We start from the raw sequence: 18,341 nt of genomic DNA, 5'->3' as shown, positions 1-18,341 counted from the left end.
ACTGATTGAACAGGATATAATGTTCAACTGGCTGAGAGACTGATAGAACAGGAGACTGGTAGAACAGGAGACTGGTGGAACAGAAGACTGATAGAACAAGAGATTGATAGAACAGGATATTATGTCCAACTGACTGAGAGTGATAGAACAGGAGATTGATAGAACAGGAGACTGAAGGAACAGGAGCCTGATAGAACAGGAGCCTGATAGAACAGGAGACTGATAGAACAGGAGACTGATAGAACAGGAGCCTGATAGATCAGTGGGCTGATGGAACAGGAGACTGATTGAACAGGAGACTGATAGAACAGGAGCCTGATAGAACAGGAGACTGATAGAACAGGAGCCTGATAGATCAGTGGGCTGATGGAACAGGAGACTGATGGAACAGGAGACTGATAGAACAGGAGATTGATAGAACAGGAGACTGATTGAACAAGAGACTGATAGAACAGGAGACTGATAGAACTGGAGACTGATAGATCAGTGGGCTGATGGAACAGGAGACTGATGGAACAGGAGACTGATAGAACAGGAGATTGATAGAACAGGAGACTGATTGAACAAGAGACTGATAGAACAGGAGACTGATAGAACTGGAGACTGATAGATCAGTGGGCTGATGGAACAGGAGACTGATTGAACAGGAGACTGATAGAACAGGAGATTGATAGAACAGGAGACTGATTGAACAAGAGACTGATAGAACAGGAGACTGATAGAACTGGAGGCTGATAGAACAGGAGACTGATAGAACTGGAGACTGATAGAACAGGAGACTGATAGAACAGGAGATTGAGAGAACATAAGACTGATTGAACAGGAGACTGATAGAACAGGAGACTGATAGAACAGGAGACTGATAGAACAGGATGTAATGTTCAACTGTTCCGTTTGTCATTTCCACACCCTCTTCTCCCTTTCTATTCTTTCTTTATGGTCTCTTTCTACGGTGTCGGGCGCAGCATTGGTTGACAGAGCTAGAGATCTTTGCGATGATCTTTGCAGCAGCAGTTCACGACTACGAACACACTGGAACCACCAACAATTTCCACATCCAGACCAGGTAATAGATGACTGATCTAACAGATCCAGACCAGGTAATAGATGACTGATCTAACAGATCCAGACCAGGTAATAGATTGCTGATCTAACAGATCCAGACCAGGTAATAGATGACTGATATAACAGATCCAGACCAGGTAATAGATGACTGATATAACAGATCCAGACCAGGTAATAGATGACTGATATAACAGATCCAGACCAGGTAATAGATGACTGATATAACAGATCCAGACCAGGTAATAGATGAATGATATAACAGAACCAGACCAGGTAATAGATGACTGATATGACAGATCCAGACCAGGTAATAGATGACTGATCTAACAGATCCAGACCAGGTAATAGATTGCTGATCTAACAGATCCAGACCAGGTAGTAGATGACTGATATAACAGATCCAGACCAGGTAATAGATGACTGATATAACAGATCCAGACCAGGTAATAGATGACTGATATAACAGATCCAGACCAGGTAATAGATGACTGATATAACAGATCCAGACCATCTAACGGGTCCATTCCAGGTCTGAATAGGTACCTGATTAGAAAGAGACGATGAACACCACACATAGTTAAATATAATAGTAATTCAGTGTTTCTCAATGGAAGAAAATATGTTAGGTGACACTATGAACGTGTCTCCAGATCAGACACAGCGATCCTGTACAACGACCAGTCTGTCCTCGAGAGCCACCATGTCAGCGCAGCATACCGCCTCCTACAGGACGATGATGAGATCAACATACTATACAACCTGTCTAAAGACGACTGGAGGTGAGACATTCTTGAAATGTCATAAATATGTCATAGGAGTAATATGAGTGTAATAACATGTAATAAAATGTAATAGTAATAACAGAAGTGTTGTAACATGTAATAACATATAATAGGGGTAATAGGAGTGTAATAACATGTAATAGGAGTGTAATAACATGTAATATGAGTAATAGGAGTGTAATAACATGTAATAGGAGTGTAATAACATGTAATAGGAGTGTAATAACATGTAATATGAGTAATATGAGTGTAATAACATGTAATATGAGTAATAGGAGTGTAATAACATGTAATATGAGCAATAGGATTGTAATAACATGTAATATGAGTGTAATAACATGTAATATGAGTAATAGGAGTGTAATAACATGTAATAAAATGTAATAGTAATAATAGGAGTGTTATAACATGTATTAAACATGTAATAGGAGTAATAGAGTGTTATAAGATGTAACAGGAGCAATAGGAGTGTAATAACATGTATTAACATGTAACAGGAGCAATAGGAGTGTAATAACATGTAATAAAATGTCATAGTAATAATAGGAGTGTTATAACATGTATTAACATGTAATAGGGGTAATAGGAGTGTAATAACATGTAATAAAATGTCATAGTAATAATAGGAGTGTTATAACATGTATTAACATGTAATATGAGTAATAGGAGTGTAATAACATGTGATATGAGTAATAGGAGTGTAATAACATGTAACAGGAGCAATAGGAGTGTAATAACATGCAATAGGAGCGTAATAACATGTAATATGAGTAATATGAGTGTAATAACATGTCATAGGAGTGTAATAGGAGTGTAATAACATGTAATAAGAGTGTAATAACATGTAATAGGAGTGTAATAACATGTAATACGAGTGTAATAACATGTAATAGGAGTAATAGGAGCATAATAACATGTAATAACATGCATGGCATACGTCCAATGAAATGCTTACTTGCAGGTTCCTTCTCGACAATGTCTGTATGTCTCCCCAGAGAGCTGAGGGGACTGGTAGGAGAGATAGTTCTGGCTACAGACATGTCCTGCTCCTCTCTCTAACCCTAACCCTAACCTGTCTGTCTGTCTGTCTGTCTGTAGAGAGCTGAGGGGCCTGGTGGTACAGATGGTTCTGGCTACAGACATGTCCTGCCACTTCCAGCAGCTGAAACATATGAAGAACTTTCTCCAGCAACCGGAGGGGTGAGACTTAACAGCCTCCGGATCTTATATACATCTATATCTCCTCCCCCATTCCTGCTGTCTCCTCTGTCACCACTGTAATAATCCTCTATTAGTTCCTGTCCTCTCCTCTGTCCTGTTCCTCTATTAGTTCCTGTCCTCTCCTCTGTCCTGATCCTCTATTAGTTCCTGTCCTCTCCTCTGTTCTGATCCTCTATTAGTTCCTGTCCTCTCCTCTGTCCTGATGTTCTATTAGTTCCTGTCCTCTCATCTCTCCCGATCCTCTATTAGTTCCTGTCCTCTCCTCTGTCACCACTGTCCTGATCCTCTATTAGTTCCTGACCTCTCCTCTGTCCTGATGCTCTATTAGTTCCTGTCCTCTCCTCTGTCCTGATCCTCTATTAGTTCCTGTCCTGATGCTCTATTAGTTCCTGTCCTCTCCTCTGTCCTGATCCTCTATTAGTTCCTGTCCTGATGCTCTATTAGTTCATGTCCTCTCATCTCTCCTGATCCTCTATTAGTTCCTGTCCTCTCCTCTGTCACCACTGTCCTGATACTCTATTAGTTCCTGTCCTCTCCTCTGTCCTGATCCTCTATTAGTTCCTGTCCTGAGTCTCTATTAGTTCCTGTCCTCTCCTCTGTTCTGATCCTCTATTAGTTCCTGACCTCTCCTCTGTCCTGATGCTCTATTAGTTCCTGTCCTCTCCTCTGTCCTGATCCTCTATTAGTTCCTGTCCTCTCCTCTGTCCTGATCCTCTATTAGTTCCTGTCCTCTCCTCTGTCCTGATCCTCTATTAGTTCCTGTCCTCTCCTCTGTCCTGATCCTCTATTAGTTCCTGTCCTGATGCTCTATTAGTTCCTGTCCTCTCCTCTGTCCTGAGACTATATTAGTTCCTGTCCTCTCATCTCTCCTGATCTTCTATTAGTTCCTGTCCTCTCCTCTGTCCTGATCCTCTATTAGTTCCTGTCCTCTCCTCTGTCCTGATCCTCTATTAGTTCCTGTCCTCTCCTCTGTCCTGATCCTCTATTAGTTCCTGCTGGGTCAGACTGATAGATACATGTTGAGTGAACTCTGACCATGCCATTGTTACAACACATACAGACTGTCTGCTGAACTCTGACCTTGTCGTTGTTACAACACATACAGACTGTCTGCTGAACTCTGACCTTGTCGTTGTTACAACACATACAGACTGTCTGCTGAACTCTGACCTTGTCGTTGTTACAACACATACAGACTGTCTGCTGAACTCTGACCTTGCCTTTGTTACAACACATACAGACTGTCTGCTGAACTCTGACCTTGTTGTTGTTACAACACATACAGACTGTCTGCTGAACTCTGACCATGCCATTGTTACAACACATACAGACTGTCTGCTGAACTCTGACCTTGTCGTTGCTACAACACATACAGACTGTCTGCTGAACTCTGACCTTGTCGTTGTTACAACACATACAGACTGTCTGCTGAACTCTGACCTTGTCGTTGTTACAACACGTACAGACTGTCTGCTGTGATGGCATGGATTTACCCTTTTATCTCTCTGCCCCCTCTCCAGAATTGAGAAACCCAAAGCCCTGTCTCTACTGTTAACTATCTAACCGTGCGCGTGTGTGTGTGTGTGTGTGTCCACCAGGATTGATAAACCCAAAGCCATGTCTTTGCTGCTCCATACAGCTGATATCAGCCACCCAGCTAAGACATGGGACCTGCACCACCGCTGGACAGCATCCCTTCTGGAGGAGTTCTTCAGACAGGTAACCTCTGACCTCTGACCTCTAACCCTATACCACCGCTGGACAGTATCCCTTCTGGAGTTATTCAGACAGGTAACCTCTGACCTCTGACCTCTAACCCTTTACCACCGCTGGACAGCATCCCTTCTGGAGGAGTTCTTCAGACAGGTAACCTCTGACCTCTAACCTCTAACCCTACACCACCGCTGGACAGCATCCCTTCTGGAGGAGTTCTTCAGACAGGTAACCTCTGACCTCTAACCCTACACCATCGCTGGACAGCATCCCTTCTGGAGGAGTTCTTCAGACAGGTAACCTCTGACCTCTGACCCTACACACACCGCTGGACAGCATCCCTTCTGGAGAGTTCTTTAGACAGGTAACCTCTGACCTCTGAACTCTAACCCTGCACCACCGCTGGACAGCATCCCTTCTGGAGGAGTTCTTCAGACAGGTAACCTCTGACCTCTGACCTCTAACCCTACACCATCGCTGGACAGCATCCCTTCTGGAGGAGTTCTTCAGACAGGTAACCTCTGACCTCTAACCCTATACCACCGCTGGACAGCATCCCTTCTGGAGGAGTTCTTCAGACAGGTAACCTCTGACCTCTAACCCTACACCATCACTGGACAGCATCCCTTCTGGAGGAGTTCTTTAGACAGGTAACCTCTGACCTCTGACCTCTAACCTTGCACCACCGCTGGACAGCATCCCTTCTGGAGGAGTTCTTCAGACAGGTAACCTCTGACCTCTGACCTCTAACCCTACACCATCGCTGGACAGCATCCCTTCTGGAGGAGTTCTTCAGACAGGTAACCTCTGACCTCTGACCCTACACACACCGCTGGACAGCATCCCTTCTGGAGGAGTTCTTCAGACAGGTAACCTCTGACCTCTAACCCTATACCACCGCTGGACAGTATCCCTTCTGGAGGAGTTCTTCAGACAGGTAACCTCTGACCTCTGACCTCTGACCCTATACCACCGCTGGACAGTATCCCTTCTGGAGGAGTTCTTCAGACAGGTAATCTCTGACCTCTGACCCTATACCACCGCTGGACAGTATCCCTGCTGGAGGAGTTCTTCAGACAGGTAACCTCTGACCTCTGACCTCTAACCCTACACCATCGCTGGACAGCATCCCTTCTGGAGGAGTTCTTCAGACAGGTAACCTCTGACCTCTAACCCTATACCACCACTGGACAGCATCCCTTCTGGAGGAGTTCTTCAGACAGGTAACCTCTGACCTCTGACCTCTAACCCTACACCACCTCTGGACAGCATCCCTTCTGGAGGAGTTCTTCAGACAGGTAACCTCTGACCTCTGACCCTATACCACTGCTGGACAGTATCCCTTCTGGAGGAGTTCTTCAGACAGGTAATCTCTGACCTCTGACCCTATACCACCGCTGGACAGTATCCCTTCTGGAGGAGTTCTTCAGACCGGTAACCTCTGACTTCTAACCCTTGACCTCTAATTATTCTGTGTTGACAGGACTTATAGGGTTCTAGTTTATTATGCTGTGTTGACAACACTTACAGGGTTATATCAAATAAAATAAAATCAAAGTTTATTTATCACGTGCGCTGAATACAACAGGTGTAAACCTTACAGTGAAATGCTAACTTACAGGCTCTAACCAATGGTGCCAAAAAAAGGTATGTGTGTGTGTGTGTGTGTGTGTGTGTGTGTGTGTGTGTGTGTGTGTGTGTGTGTGTGTGTGTGTGTGTGTGTGTGTGTGTGTGTGTGTGTGTGTGTGTGTGTGTGTGTGTGTGTGTGTGTGTAGGTAAGTAAAGAAATAAAACAACAGTAAAAATATATTTTAAAAAACAGTAGCAAGGCTCTATACAGACACCTGTTAGTCAGGCTGATTGAGATAGTATGTACATGTAGGTATCGTTAAAGTGGCTATGCATATATGATGAACAGAGTAGCAGTAGTGTAAAGAGGGGATGGCGGGTGGCGGGACATAATGCAGATAGCCCGGTTAGCCAATGTGCGGGAGCACTGGTTGGTCGAGCCAATTTAGGTAGTATGTACATGAATGTATAGTTAAAGTGACTATGCATATAAGATAAACAGTAGTAGCAGCAGCGTAAAAGAGGGGTAAATAATCCGGGTAGCCATTTGATTACCTGTTCAGGAGTCTTATGGCTTGGGGGTAAAAACTGTTGAGAAGCCTTTTTGTCCTAGACTTGGCACTCCGGTACCGCTTACCATGCAGTAGTAGAGAGAACAGTCTATGACTGGGGTGACTGGAGTCTTTGACAATTTTCAGGGCCTTCCTCTGACACCGGCTGGTGTAGATGTCCTGGATGGCAGGCAGCTTAGCCCCAGTGATGTACGGGGCCGTACCCACTACCCTCTGAAGTGCATTGCAGTCGGAGGCCGAGCAGTTGCCATACCAGGCAGTGATGCAACCGGTCAGAATGCTCTCGATGTTGCAGCTGTAGAACCTTTTAAAGATCTCAGGACCCAAGCCAGATGTTTTTAGTTTCCTGAGGGGGAATAGGCTTTGTCGTGCCCTCTTCACAACTGTCTTGGTGTGTTTGGACCAATCCAGTTTTTTATTGATGTGGACACCAAGGAATTTGAAGCTCTCAACCTGCTCCACTACAGCCCCGTCGATGAGAATGGGGACGTGCTCGGTGCTCCTTTTCCTGTAGTCCACAATCATCTCCTTAGTCTTGGGTCACATTGAGGGATAGGTTGTTATTCTGGCACCACCCAGTCAGGTGTCTGAACTCCTCCCTATAGGCTGTCTCATCGTTGTCGGTTATCAGGCCTACCATTGTCGTGTCGTCAGCAAACTTAATGATGGTGTTGGAGTCGTGCCTGGCCATGCAGTCGTGGGTGAACAGAGAGTACAGGAGGGGACTGAGCACGCACCCCTGGGGAGCTCCAGTGTTAAGGATCAGCATGGGAGATGTGTTGCTACCTACCCTCACCACCTGGGGGCGGCCTGTCAGGAAGTCCAGGATCCAGTTGCAGAGGGAGGTGTTATAGTTTATTATGCTGTGTTGACAGGTCTTATAGCCTTATAGTATTATCAGATTTCTACTGGTCTAATGTCCATTGATCGTGTTTCTTGGCTCAAGCAAGTCTCTTCTTCTTTTTGGGGTGCAAACTGAGGTGCAGCTACCTCTAATGAAATTATCCTCTGCAGCAGAGGTAAGTCTGCGTCTTCCTTTCCTGTGGTGGTCCTCATGAGAGCCTGTTTCATCATAGCACTTGATGGTTTTTGCGACTGCACTTGAAGAAATGAATTGACTGACCTTAATGACTTAAAGTAATGATGGACTGTTGTTTCTCTTTGCTTATTTGAGCTGTTCTTACCATAATATGGACTTGGTCTTTTACCAAATAGGGCTATCTTATGTATACCACCCCTACCTAAACAACGCAACTGATTGGCTCAAACACAACTTCTTTGGGATCGTTGTCCCTTCCACGGGACGGTTGAGCTAACTTAGACTAATGCGATTAGCATGAGGTTGAAAGTAACAAGAACATTTCCCAGGACATAGACATATCTGATATGGGCAGAAAGCTTAAATTCTTGTTAATCTAGCTGCACTGTCCAATTTACAGTAGATATTAGAGTGAAATAATACCATGCTATTGTTTGAGGAGAGTTCACAGTTTTGAACATGAAAAGTTATTAATAAACAAATTAGGCAAATTTGGGCAGTCTTGATACAACATTTTGAACAGAAATGCAATGGTTCATTGGATCAGACTAAAACTCGGCACATACACTGCTGCCATCTAGTGGCCATATCTAAAATGCACCTGGGCTGGAATAATACATTATAGCCTTTGTCTTGCGTTTCAAAGATGACGGAACCAAAAAATACAAAAATATGTTTTTTTTGTCTTTGTATTATCTTTTACCAGATCTATTGTGTTATATTCAACTACATTCCTTTCACATTTCCACAAACTCCAGTGCTTCCTTCAAATGGTACCAAGAAAATGCATATCCTTGCTTCAGGCCTACTAAGCTACAGGCAGTTAGATTTGGGTATGTCATTTTCGGCGAAAATTGAGAAAAAAAAGGGCCCGATCCTTAAGAGGTTTTAAGAAGTCACACCTCCATCCCTAGTACCTGGTCACACCTCCATCCCTAGTACCTAGTCACATTTCCATCCCTAGTACCTAGTCACATCTCCATCCCTAGTACCTGGTCACACCTCCATCCCCAGTACCTAGTCACACCTCCATCACTAATACCTAGTCACACCTCCATCCCCAGTACCTAGTCACACCTCCATCCCCAGTACCTAGTCACACCTCCATCCCCAGTACCTGGTGCCTGCATTATTGTTTGCCACTTGGCTTTAAATTGTACCAATGTGTTTTTCTCTGTCATCCATAGTATTTACATTTTTTGATAATAAATAATTATATTTTTCCATTGAGTTAATAATGGTGAATTGATTGATTTTCATGTTTTTACGTTTTTTTCAAGATCAGTGTTGAGAAGAGAATCTTCCAGTCCATTGGGTGTCTTGATTGGGTTATTGACGGTGTGATGTCATCATGTTGATCATGTGATGTGCTGTGTGTCTCCAGGGCGATAAGGAGGCGGAGCTAGGACTGCCCTTCTCTCCTCTGTGTGACCGCAAGTCAACCATGGTGGCCCAGTCCCAGATAGGTGAGTTATATAACCTCAATCCTGACAACAAGTCAACCATGGTGGCCCAGTCCCAGATAGGTGAGTTATATAACCTCAACCCTGACAACAAGTCAACCATGGTGGCCCAGTCCCAGATAGGTGAGTTATATAACCTCAACCCTGACAACAAGTCAACCATGGTGGCCCAGTCCCAGATAGGTGAGTTATATAACCTCAACCCTGACAACAAGTCAACCATGGTGGCCCAGTCCCAGATAGGTGAGTTATATAACCTCAACCCTGACAACAAGTCAACCATGGTGGCCCAGTCCCAGATAGGTGAGTTATATAACCTCAACCCTGACAACAAGTCAACCATGGTGGCCCAGTCCCAGATAGGTGAGTTATATAACCTCAACCCTGACAACAAGTCAACCATGGTGGCCCAGTCCCAGATAGGTGAGTTATATAACCTCAACCCTGACATATGTGATACATTTCCATGAACAGTAAAGTAAGTATCATACATTGTGATATACAGTCCGTTTGGAAAGTATTCAGACCCCTTCCATTTTTCCATATTTTGTTACCTTACAGCCTAATTCTAAAATGGATTTTAAAAAGAGACACACAATACCCCATAAACAGGTTTTTAGAAATCTTTCTAGAAAGCCTTATTTACACAAGTATTCCGACCAAAAAATGTATTCATAATTTAAGATGAAGAACCCGATTGTCACTCTGTGGTTGCAGCTTTAAAATGCAGAGAACCACTCGTCTCTAGACAAAACCCAATTTAATCTACAAAAAACCTTTGTCACAAAAAAATAGATGTTTACATACACCTTAACTGAATACAGCGTACTGGCGGCAGGGAGGTCAGGCGCAGGAGAGCAAAAACTGGGTTTACAACGGAGCAGTTTAACACATAAAACCACCGGCATCCAGAACAAACAGTCAAATAGGTACAAAACCGCTGCACACCAGCTAAACGTGCACATGCACTTACAATAAACATTTCCGGACAAGGACATGGGGGGAACAGAGGGTTAAATACACAACATGTAATGAGGGAATTGGAACCAGGTGTGAGGAAGACAAGACAAAACAAATGGAAAATGAAAAGTGTGATGAGAGAGTCCCATGTGCCTTGGTTGGTAAAGCATGGCTTTTGCAACGCCAGTGTTGTGGGTTCGATTCCCGCAGGGGGACAGGTACGCTCTGCAAAAATAAAAATACAAGTCATTACCAGTAAATAAATGAAATGTTAGTTGTGCTGTAGAATTGTTTATCCCATCAAGGTGTGCCACGGTTAAAACACGGTGGATAACCACTGGCCTCTCTATGTGTCTGTCTCCAGGGTTTATAGACTTCATTGTGGTTCCAACCTTCACCGTGTTGACAGAAATGACGGAGAAGATTGTCATTCCGCTCATCAACGAGGCGTCACTCAGCCTGGCAGGGTTCAGACGCTCCAGGTACCACAATTCCTGCTTCTACTTCCTGGTACCGGCTTCTACTTCCTGTTTCTCCTGTAGGAAAAGAGCGCATCGCCAACACAGTGTATCTTCTGGACCTCTCAGTGTGTGGCAGTGGGTCCAGGAGATGATGCGGTCATCCGGCTCCAAGGACTGTGAGAAAGTCAAAATGAGTTTCAGGGCCTGTGAAGGATTGCACTGTTATTCCCTGTTATACACTGTTACACCCGCTGTGTGGTCGAGTCTGTGGAGGATTAAACACTGCTGTTATCCCAAACACAGGCCTTCACTCCGAGAGTTGGCAACTTCACAGTCTTCACCCTGTCAACCCTGTAGAAACTATCTCTCCTCTAGTGGTCCAGTCTCAGTTAACTATAAGTCTTCTCCCTGTCAACCATGTAGATACCTTTTTCTTTTTACTCCCCTCCCCTCCCCTCCCCTCCCCTCCCCTCCCCTCCCCTCCCCTCCCCTCCCCTCCCCTCCCCTCCTCTCTTCTCTTCTCCTCTCCTCTCCTCTCTCCAGTCTAAACAGTATTAGCTGTGAGGATGCTAAGCGTGGTAGTGTAAAAAGTACCGGGTCAGAGGGCAGTGCTACTGGACATTTTTCTCTACTGGCTGTGGACCTGAAGAACTTCAAGGCTCTGTGGAACGAAGAGGTTTATCAGAACAGAGAGAGATGGAAGACACAGGCCACTAAAGGTGTCTTGTCTGTAGTTTTATCGATCGATCAATCAATCAACCAACCAACCAATCAATATCCCTTGACACTTTTGTGTGTGTGCATGTGTGTGTGTATGTGTGTTCCTCCAGAGACACAGGAGAAGGCCAGAAGGGAGGCTGAGGAGGAGAGAGTGCTGCAGGAAGACACTATGGAACCCCAGGAGAGAGAAATTGAAACAGAGCTGGGAGATACAGAGTCACAGGAGGGAGAGGGAGAGGAAGAGGGAGAGGAAGAAGAGGTGGAGGGAGTGGGAGAAGAGGAGAGTGAAGTGCCAGAGGAGCTCAACTTACATCAGGACAAATGCACAGAGAAGACCGAAGAGAGAGATGGAGTGAGGACAGGAGAGAGGGATGGAGTGAGGACAGGAGAGAGGGATGGAGTGAGGACACAGACTGGAAGTGCAGCAGACACCAGCCCACCATTACAGAAGTGTAGGTGTCATTATACTGTATATTAAACAGGTTTTTCAGGGAACATTTTCTCTTATGTCAGAGGGGGCGGAGTCTCCACAGAGTGACCAAAACACCTGAAGGTAAGAGACAGCCAACCTCTACCGACAGGTAACATGAAGGTAAGAGACACTGACCTCTACTGACAGGTAACATGAAGGTAAGAGACACTGACCTCTACTGACAGGTAACATGAAGGTAAGAGACACCAACCTCTACTGTCAGGTAACATGAAGGTAAGAGACAACAACCTCTACTGACAGGTAACATGAAGGTAAGAGACACCAACCTCTACCGACAGGTAACATGAAGGTAAGAGACACTGACCTCTACTGACAGGTAACATGAAGGTAAGAGACACCAACCTCTACAGACAGGTAACATGAAGGTAAGAGACAAAAAACCTCTACTGACAGGTAACTTGAAGGTAAGAGACACCAACCTCTACTGACAGGTAACATGACGGTAAGTGACACCAACCTCTACCGACAGGTAACATGAAGGTAAGAGACACCAACCTCTACCGACAGGTAACATGAAGGTAAGAGACACCAACCTCTACTGACAGGTAACATGAAGGTAAGAGACACCAACCTCTACTGACAGGTAACATGAAGGTAAGAGACACCAACCTCTACTGACAGGTAACTTGAAGGTAAGAGACACCAACCTCTACTGACAGGTAACATGACGGTAAGAGACACCAACCTCTACTGACAGGTAACATGAAGGTAAGAGACACCAACCTCTACCGACAGGTAACATGAAGGTAAGAGACACCAACCTCTACTGACAGGTAACATGAAGGTAAGAGACACCAACCTCTACTGACAGGTAACTTGAAGGTAAGAGACACCAACCTCTACTGACAGGTAACTTGAAGGTAAGAGACACCAACCTCTACTGACAGGTAACATGACGGTAAGAGACACCAACCTCTACTGACAGGTAACATGAAGGTAAGAGACACCAACCTCTACTGACAGGTAACTTGAAGGTAAGAGACACCAACCTCTACTGACAGGTAACATGACGGTAAGAGACACCAACCTCTACTGACAGGTAACATGAAGGTAAGAGACACCAACCTCTACTGACAGGTAACTTGAAGGTAAGAGACACCAACCTCTACTGACAGGTAACATGACGGTAAGAGACACCAACCTCTACTGACAGTTAACATGAAGGGAAGAGACACCGACCTCTATTGACAGGTAACATGAAGTTCTATGTTGTTTCCCTTCAGCGGTAGATCTGCACTAGGATCAAGCAGCAGACCAGGAGGCTGAAGCTCTAACACTCTCTACTGGACAGAGACTATTACATGTCATCCCTCCAACCTCCATCCGCTGTTTCTTATCATATGTAGAGTACGTAAGAGCCAACCTCTACTTTATACATGAGAGCTCTTTGAAGCAATGAGGAAAAATCTGAACTTCAGATCTTGAGAACTTACTGAATTGACTGAATTGAAATGTAATGGAACCCAACCCTGTTGCTTATTGCAGGTTATTTGAGCCAAACCCTTCCTTCCCTATGTTGTGATTGACATTGTTTTTGTTTTTACAGTTGAGATGCATTATGGGTAAAGAGCCTTCACAGACTCTTCAATCCACCGACACCCCCAACTGGATGTATCTACAGTTGAAGTCGGAAGTTTACATACACCATAGCCAAATACATTTTAACTCAGTTTTTCACAATTCCTGACATTTAATCGTGAAAATTCCCTGTCTTAGGTCAATTGGGATCGCCACTATATTTTAAGAATGTGAAATGTCAGAATAATAGTAGAGAGAATTAATTATTTTCAGCTTTTATTTCTTTCATCACATTCCCAGTGTGTCAGAAGTTCACATGCACTCGATCAGTATTTGGTAGCATTGCCTTTAAATGGTTTAACTTGGGTCAAACGATTTGGGTAGCCTTCCACAAGCTTCCCACAATACATTGGGTGAACTTTGGCCCATTCCTTCTGACAGAGCTGGTGTAACTGAGTCAGGTTTGTAGGCCTCCTTGCTCGCACACACTTTTTCAGTTCTGCACACAATTTTTTTATGGGATTGAGGTCAGGGCTTTGTGATGGCCACTCCAATACCTTGACTTTGTTGTCCTTAAGCCTTTTTGCCACAACTTTGGAAGTATGCTTGGGGTCATTGTCCATTTGGAAGACCCATTTGCGACCAAGCTTTAACTTCCTGACTGATGTCTTGAGATGTTGCTTCAATATAGCCACATCATTTTCCACCTCATGATGCCATCTATTTTGTGAAGTGCACCAGTCCCTTCTGCAGAAAAGTACCCCCACAACATGATGCTGCCACCCCCGTGCTTACAGTTGTTTCATCAGACCAGAAGACATTTCTCCAAAAAGTACAATATTTTTCCCCATGTGCAGTTGAAAACCGTAGTCTGGCTTTTTTATGGCTTATGGCTTCCTTTGCTGTTGTTCTGGGATTGATTTGCACTTTTCACACCAAAGTACGTTCATCTCTAGGGGATAGAATGCGTTTCCCTCCTGAGCGGTATGACGGCTGCGTGGTCCCATGGTGTTTATACTTGCATACTATTGTTTGTACATATGAACGTGGTACCTTCAGGCATTTGGATATTGCTCCCAAGGATGAACCAGACTTGGCTGATTTCTTTTGATTTTCCTATGATGTCAAGCAAGGAGGCACTGTGTTTGAAGGTAGGCCTTGAAATACATCCACAGGTACAAATGATGTAAATTACCTATCAGAAGTTTCTAAAGCCATGACATCTTTTTCTGGAATTTTCCAAGCTGTTTAAAGGCACAGTCAACTTAGTGTATGTAAACTTCTGACCCACTGGCATTGTGATACAGTGAATTATAAGTGAAATAATCTGTCTGTAAACGATTGTTGGAAATATTACTTGCGTCATGCATAAAGTAGAAGTCCTAATAAACTTGCCAAAACTATAGTTTGTTAACAAGACATTTGTGGAGTTGTTGAAAAATGAGTTTTAATGATAACAACCTAAGTTTATGTAAACTTCACCCTTGAACTGTATGTGTTAATTACATAACTGTAACTCACCTGTAACTCACCTGGAATACTCCTCTAGACCTTTAGCGCCTGTCACAGCCGTTAACCTCACCTTCTGTTAGGAACAGCGTCAGCCAAGCTTGTGCGACTGACACTAAGTCACCCTTATACCTGTACTGACTAGACTAGCCTGAGGAACCGAAGCTAAGTCACCTTTATACCTTTACCTAAATAGACTAGCCTGAGGAACCAACGCTAAGTCACCTTTATACCTTTACCTAAATAGAGTAGCCTGAGGAACCGACGATAAGTCACCTTTATACCTGTACCTAAATAGACTAGCCTGAGGAACCAACACTAAGTCACCTTTATACCTGTACCTAAATAGACTAGCCTGAGGGACTGACGCTAAGTCACCTTTATACCTGTACCTGACTAGACTGGCCTGGGGGACCGACAGTAAGTCACCTTTATACCTGTACCTAAATAGACTAGCCTGAGGAACCGACGCTAAGTCACCTTTATACCTGTACCTAAATAGACTAGCCTGGGAACCGACGCTAAGTCACCTTTATGTACCTGACTAGCCCCGGGCGACCAACGCTAAGTCACCTGTACTTGACTAGACTAGCCCGGGCGACCAACGCTAAGTCACCTGTACCTGACTAGCCTATTCCGGGCGACCAATGCTAAGTCACCTGTACCTGACTAGACTAGGGTTAGAGACTATTTTTTGAAACAAATCAGATCAAATATGTCTATCCACTGTTCATATATAGAAGATTCTGTTTTGCATTTGATCTGATCCTTTACCTTTATATAACACCTTAAACCTTTCTTTGTGATTAAAAGTTAAACATGTTTATACTGAGGTAGTTATTTCTGGTGATCCTGTGTGTCATTCCAGGCTTAGCTGTACTGACGTTAAAGTCACCTTTATACCTGACCTGACTAGACTAGTTGTTCCTGTGTGTCATTCAGAGCTTTGCTGTACTAAAATGTATTATTCTGGACATCCATATCTTTCTCTCTCCTTTCTTCCTATAGGTTTAATATGGGACACAGCTCATTGTTAATTGCCAAGTACTGTTCATTAAGGCACATTTTAAACAAACAACAACATTGTAATAATGTTGGGTGCCATTATTACAATGTTGTTGTTTGTTTAAAATGTGCCTTAATGAACAGTACTAGGCAATTAACAATGAGCTGTGTCCCAAATGGCACCCTATTGTCTATGGGCCATGGACAAAATTTGTGCACTATATATAGAGAATAAGATGCCATTGAGACATGGCCAGTTGTAACTTGGCTGTTTTTAAAACTATAAGACACCCCATATAGAATATGATCTATAAGTGACTACTGTCTATTATTATAATAATATCATGATATTGAACTTCTGCCAAGCTGTATATGTGGAGATATCATATGATAGGAGAAACGCTTTGGCCATTTATTTAGCATTTAATGATTCATGATTTGATGTTCTCCCTCTGAAGAAAGTACGATGTTTCTCTATCTGTGCTTTCACATATAATATCCCACGGAATTCTACAGCTTAGTAAATATAGATGTTCTGATTAGCAGAATTAGCTATATATCTTATCATGTTTATAATCTAAACGGGATTCATATGATTGTTGCATTATTCCTATAATGATTTAGTTTATTAGCTACATATGGATCTATGTTTAAATCTAGCAGGGTAAATCAGTCAGTGGTTAGTTACCAACATATTGAATGTGTGCCTATACTCTATACCACATAAGAAAAACAAGCCACAACAAGCCACATTCAACAAGCCACAACAAGCCACATTCAACAAGCCACAACAAGCCACATTCAACAAGCCACAACAAGCCACATTCAACAAGCCACAACAAGCCACATTCAACAAGCCACAACAAGCCACATTCAACAAGCCACAACAAGCCACATTCAACAAGCCACAACAAGCCACATTCAACAAGCCACAACAAGCCACATTCAACAAGCCACAACAAGCCACATTCAACAAGCCACAACAAGCCACATTCAACAAGCCACAACAAGCCACATTCAACAAGCCACAACAAGCCACATTCAACAAGCCACAACAAGCCACATTCAACAAGCCACAACAAGCCACATTCAACAAGCCACAACAAGCCACAACAAGCCACAACAAGCCACATTCAACAAGCCACAACAAGCCACATTCAACAAGCCACATTCAACAAGCCACAACAAGCCACAACAAGCCACAACAAGCCACATAAGATAAAGAGATGTTATCCCCGACGGGGTTTGTGATGGCCGTCTAAATGTCTTAGACTTCACTCTCTTCAATCAAAGTCAACTGGGTTAAAAGGTACATAAAAAATCCTCATTGTTTCTGAAATATTATACCTCACTTAGTTTTTCAGAAGCTTGAAGGGCTTCATTTTTTACTACAATGCCCGTATATTGTGGGCAAACTTCCTGTGGAATTGGCGGCTTTTCACAAGCAGGCTTTAATGTGCTGGGCTTTGTTGTATAAACACAACTTTTCACCTCATAATTAAATAGAAACAAGATGTTATTTAACCATAAATGGTTCTCTAAAAACATTGTCCTTGTCAGCCAATTAGTTAATATTAATGGGAATCTATATACACGGAGAGAATTTATGGAACGATACGACTTTCAAGCAAGGAATATGACAGTTATTAAAGCTATATCTAGTGGGATAAAAACATTACTACAGAATAATGCATATTTTGGAATATCTCCTATTTTAAGCGAAATCCAGGTGAATGGCATAGGTTTACTAGATAAGAAATTCAACAATTGTTTATTAAGGGATATTTTCTACATTTTCTTTGATATTTTGTTGGGCTTCATTGTCTGATGTAAACTCACGTAGTGCTTGGTTCACTACACACAAAGTTTTGGTGACCAATAACGTAAAGGAGATCTCCTTTAAGATGCTCCATAGATGCTATCCGTGTAATAGCTTGATTTCTAAATATTTCTAAATATGTCTAAATATGTACCTGATGTTACCAGTGAATGCAGTTTTTGTGAATTAGAAAGAGAATCGATTGAACACTTATTCTGTCTTTGTTTATATAGTGAAGTGTTCTGGACTGATGTAAAACTATATCTTGGCAACACAATTTTATATCTTGGCAACAAAATAAAGTTTTACATATTATTTTACTACACTGATTCCACAATTGAACGTGAGTATGTCATACATCTCTTTATTTTACTAGGAAAATGTTTCATATACAAATCAAAATGTATGAAGAAAAAGGCCCTTTTTCTTAAT

At 43.1% G+C, this 18,341-nt stretch overlaps 1 protein-coding gene across 1 annotated transcript in view; it reads left to right on the top strand.

Moving 5' to 3' along the window:
* Nucleotides 1-4,842, top strand: part of LOC109877922 (calcium/calmodulin-dependent 3',5'-cyclic nucleotide phosphodiesterase 1C-like) — a 56,405-nt gene extending 51,563 nt beyond the window's left edge. The window contains exons 7-10 of the mRNA XM_031807374.1: nt 966-1,066; nt 1,716-1,844; nt 2,946-3,047; nt 4,667-4,842. Coding sequence (XP_031663234.1) covers nt 966-1,066; nt 1,716-1,844; nt 2,946-3,047; nt 4,667-4,805 — 471 coding nt within the window. The 3' untranslated portion in view covers nt 4,806-4,842. The remainder of the gene's footprint in view (nt 1-965; nt 1,067-1,715; nt 1,845-2,945; nt 3,048-4,666) is intronic.
* The last annotated feature ends 13,499 nt before the right edge of the window (nt 4,843-18,341 follow it).

The sequence above is a fragment of the Oncorhynchus kisutch genome, linkage group LG27, assembly GCF_002021735.2.
Source record: "Oncorhynchus kisutch isolate 150728-3 linkage group LG27, Okis_V2, whole genome shotgun sequence".
In the NCBI taxonomy this organism is placed as follows: Eukaryota; Metazoa; Chordata; class Actinopteri; order Salmoniformes; family Salmonidae; genus Oncorhynchus; species Oncorhynchus kisutch.
This window is presented reverse-complemented; position numbering and strand designations above follow the sequence as displayed.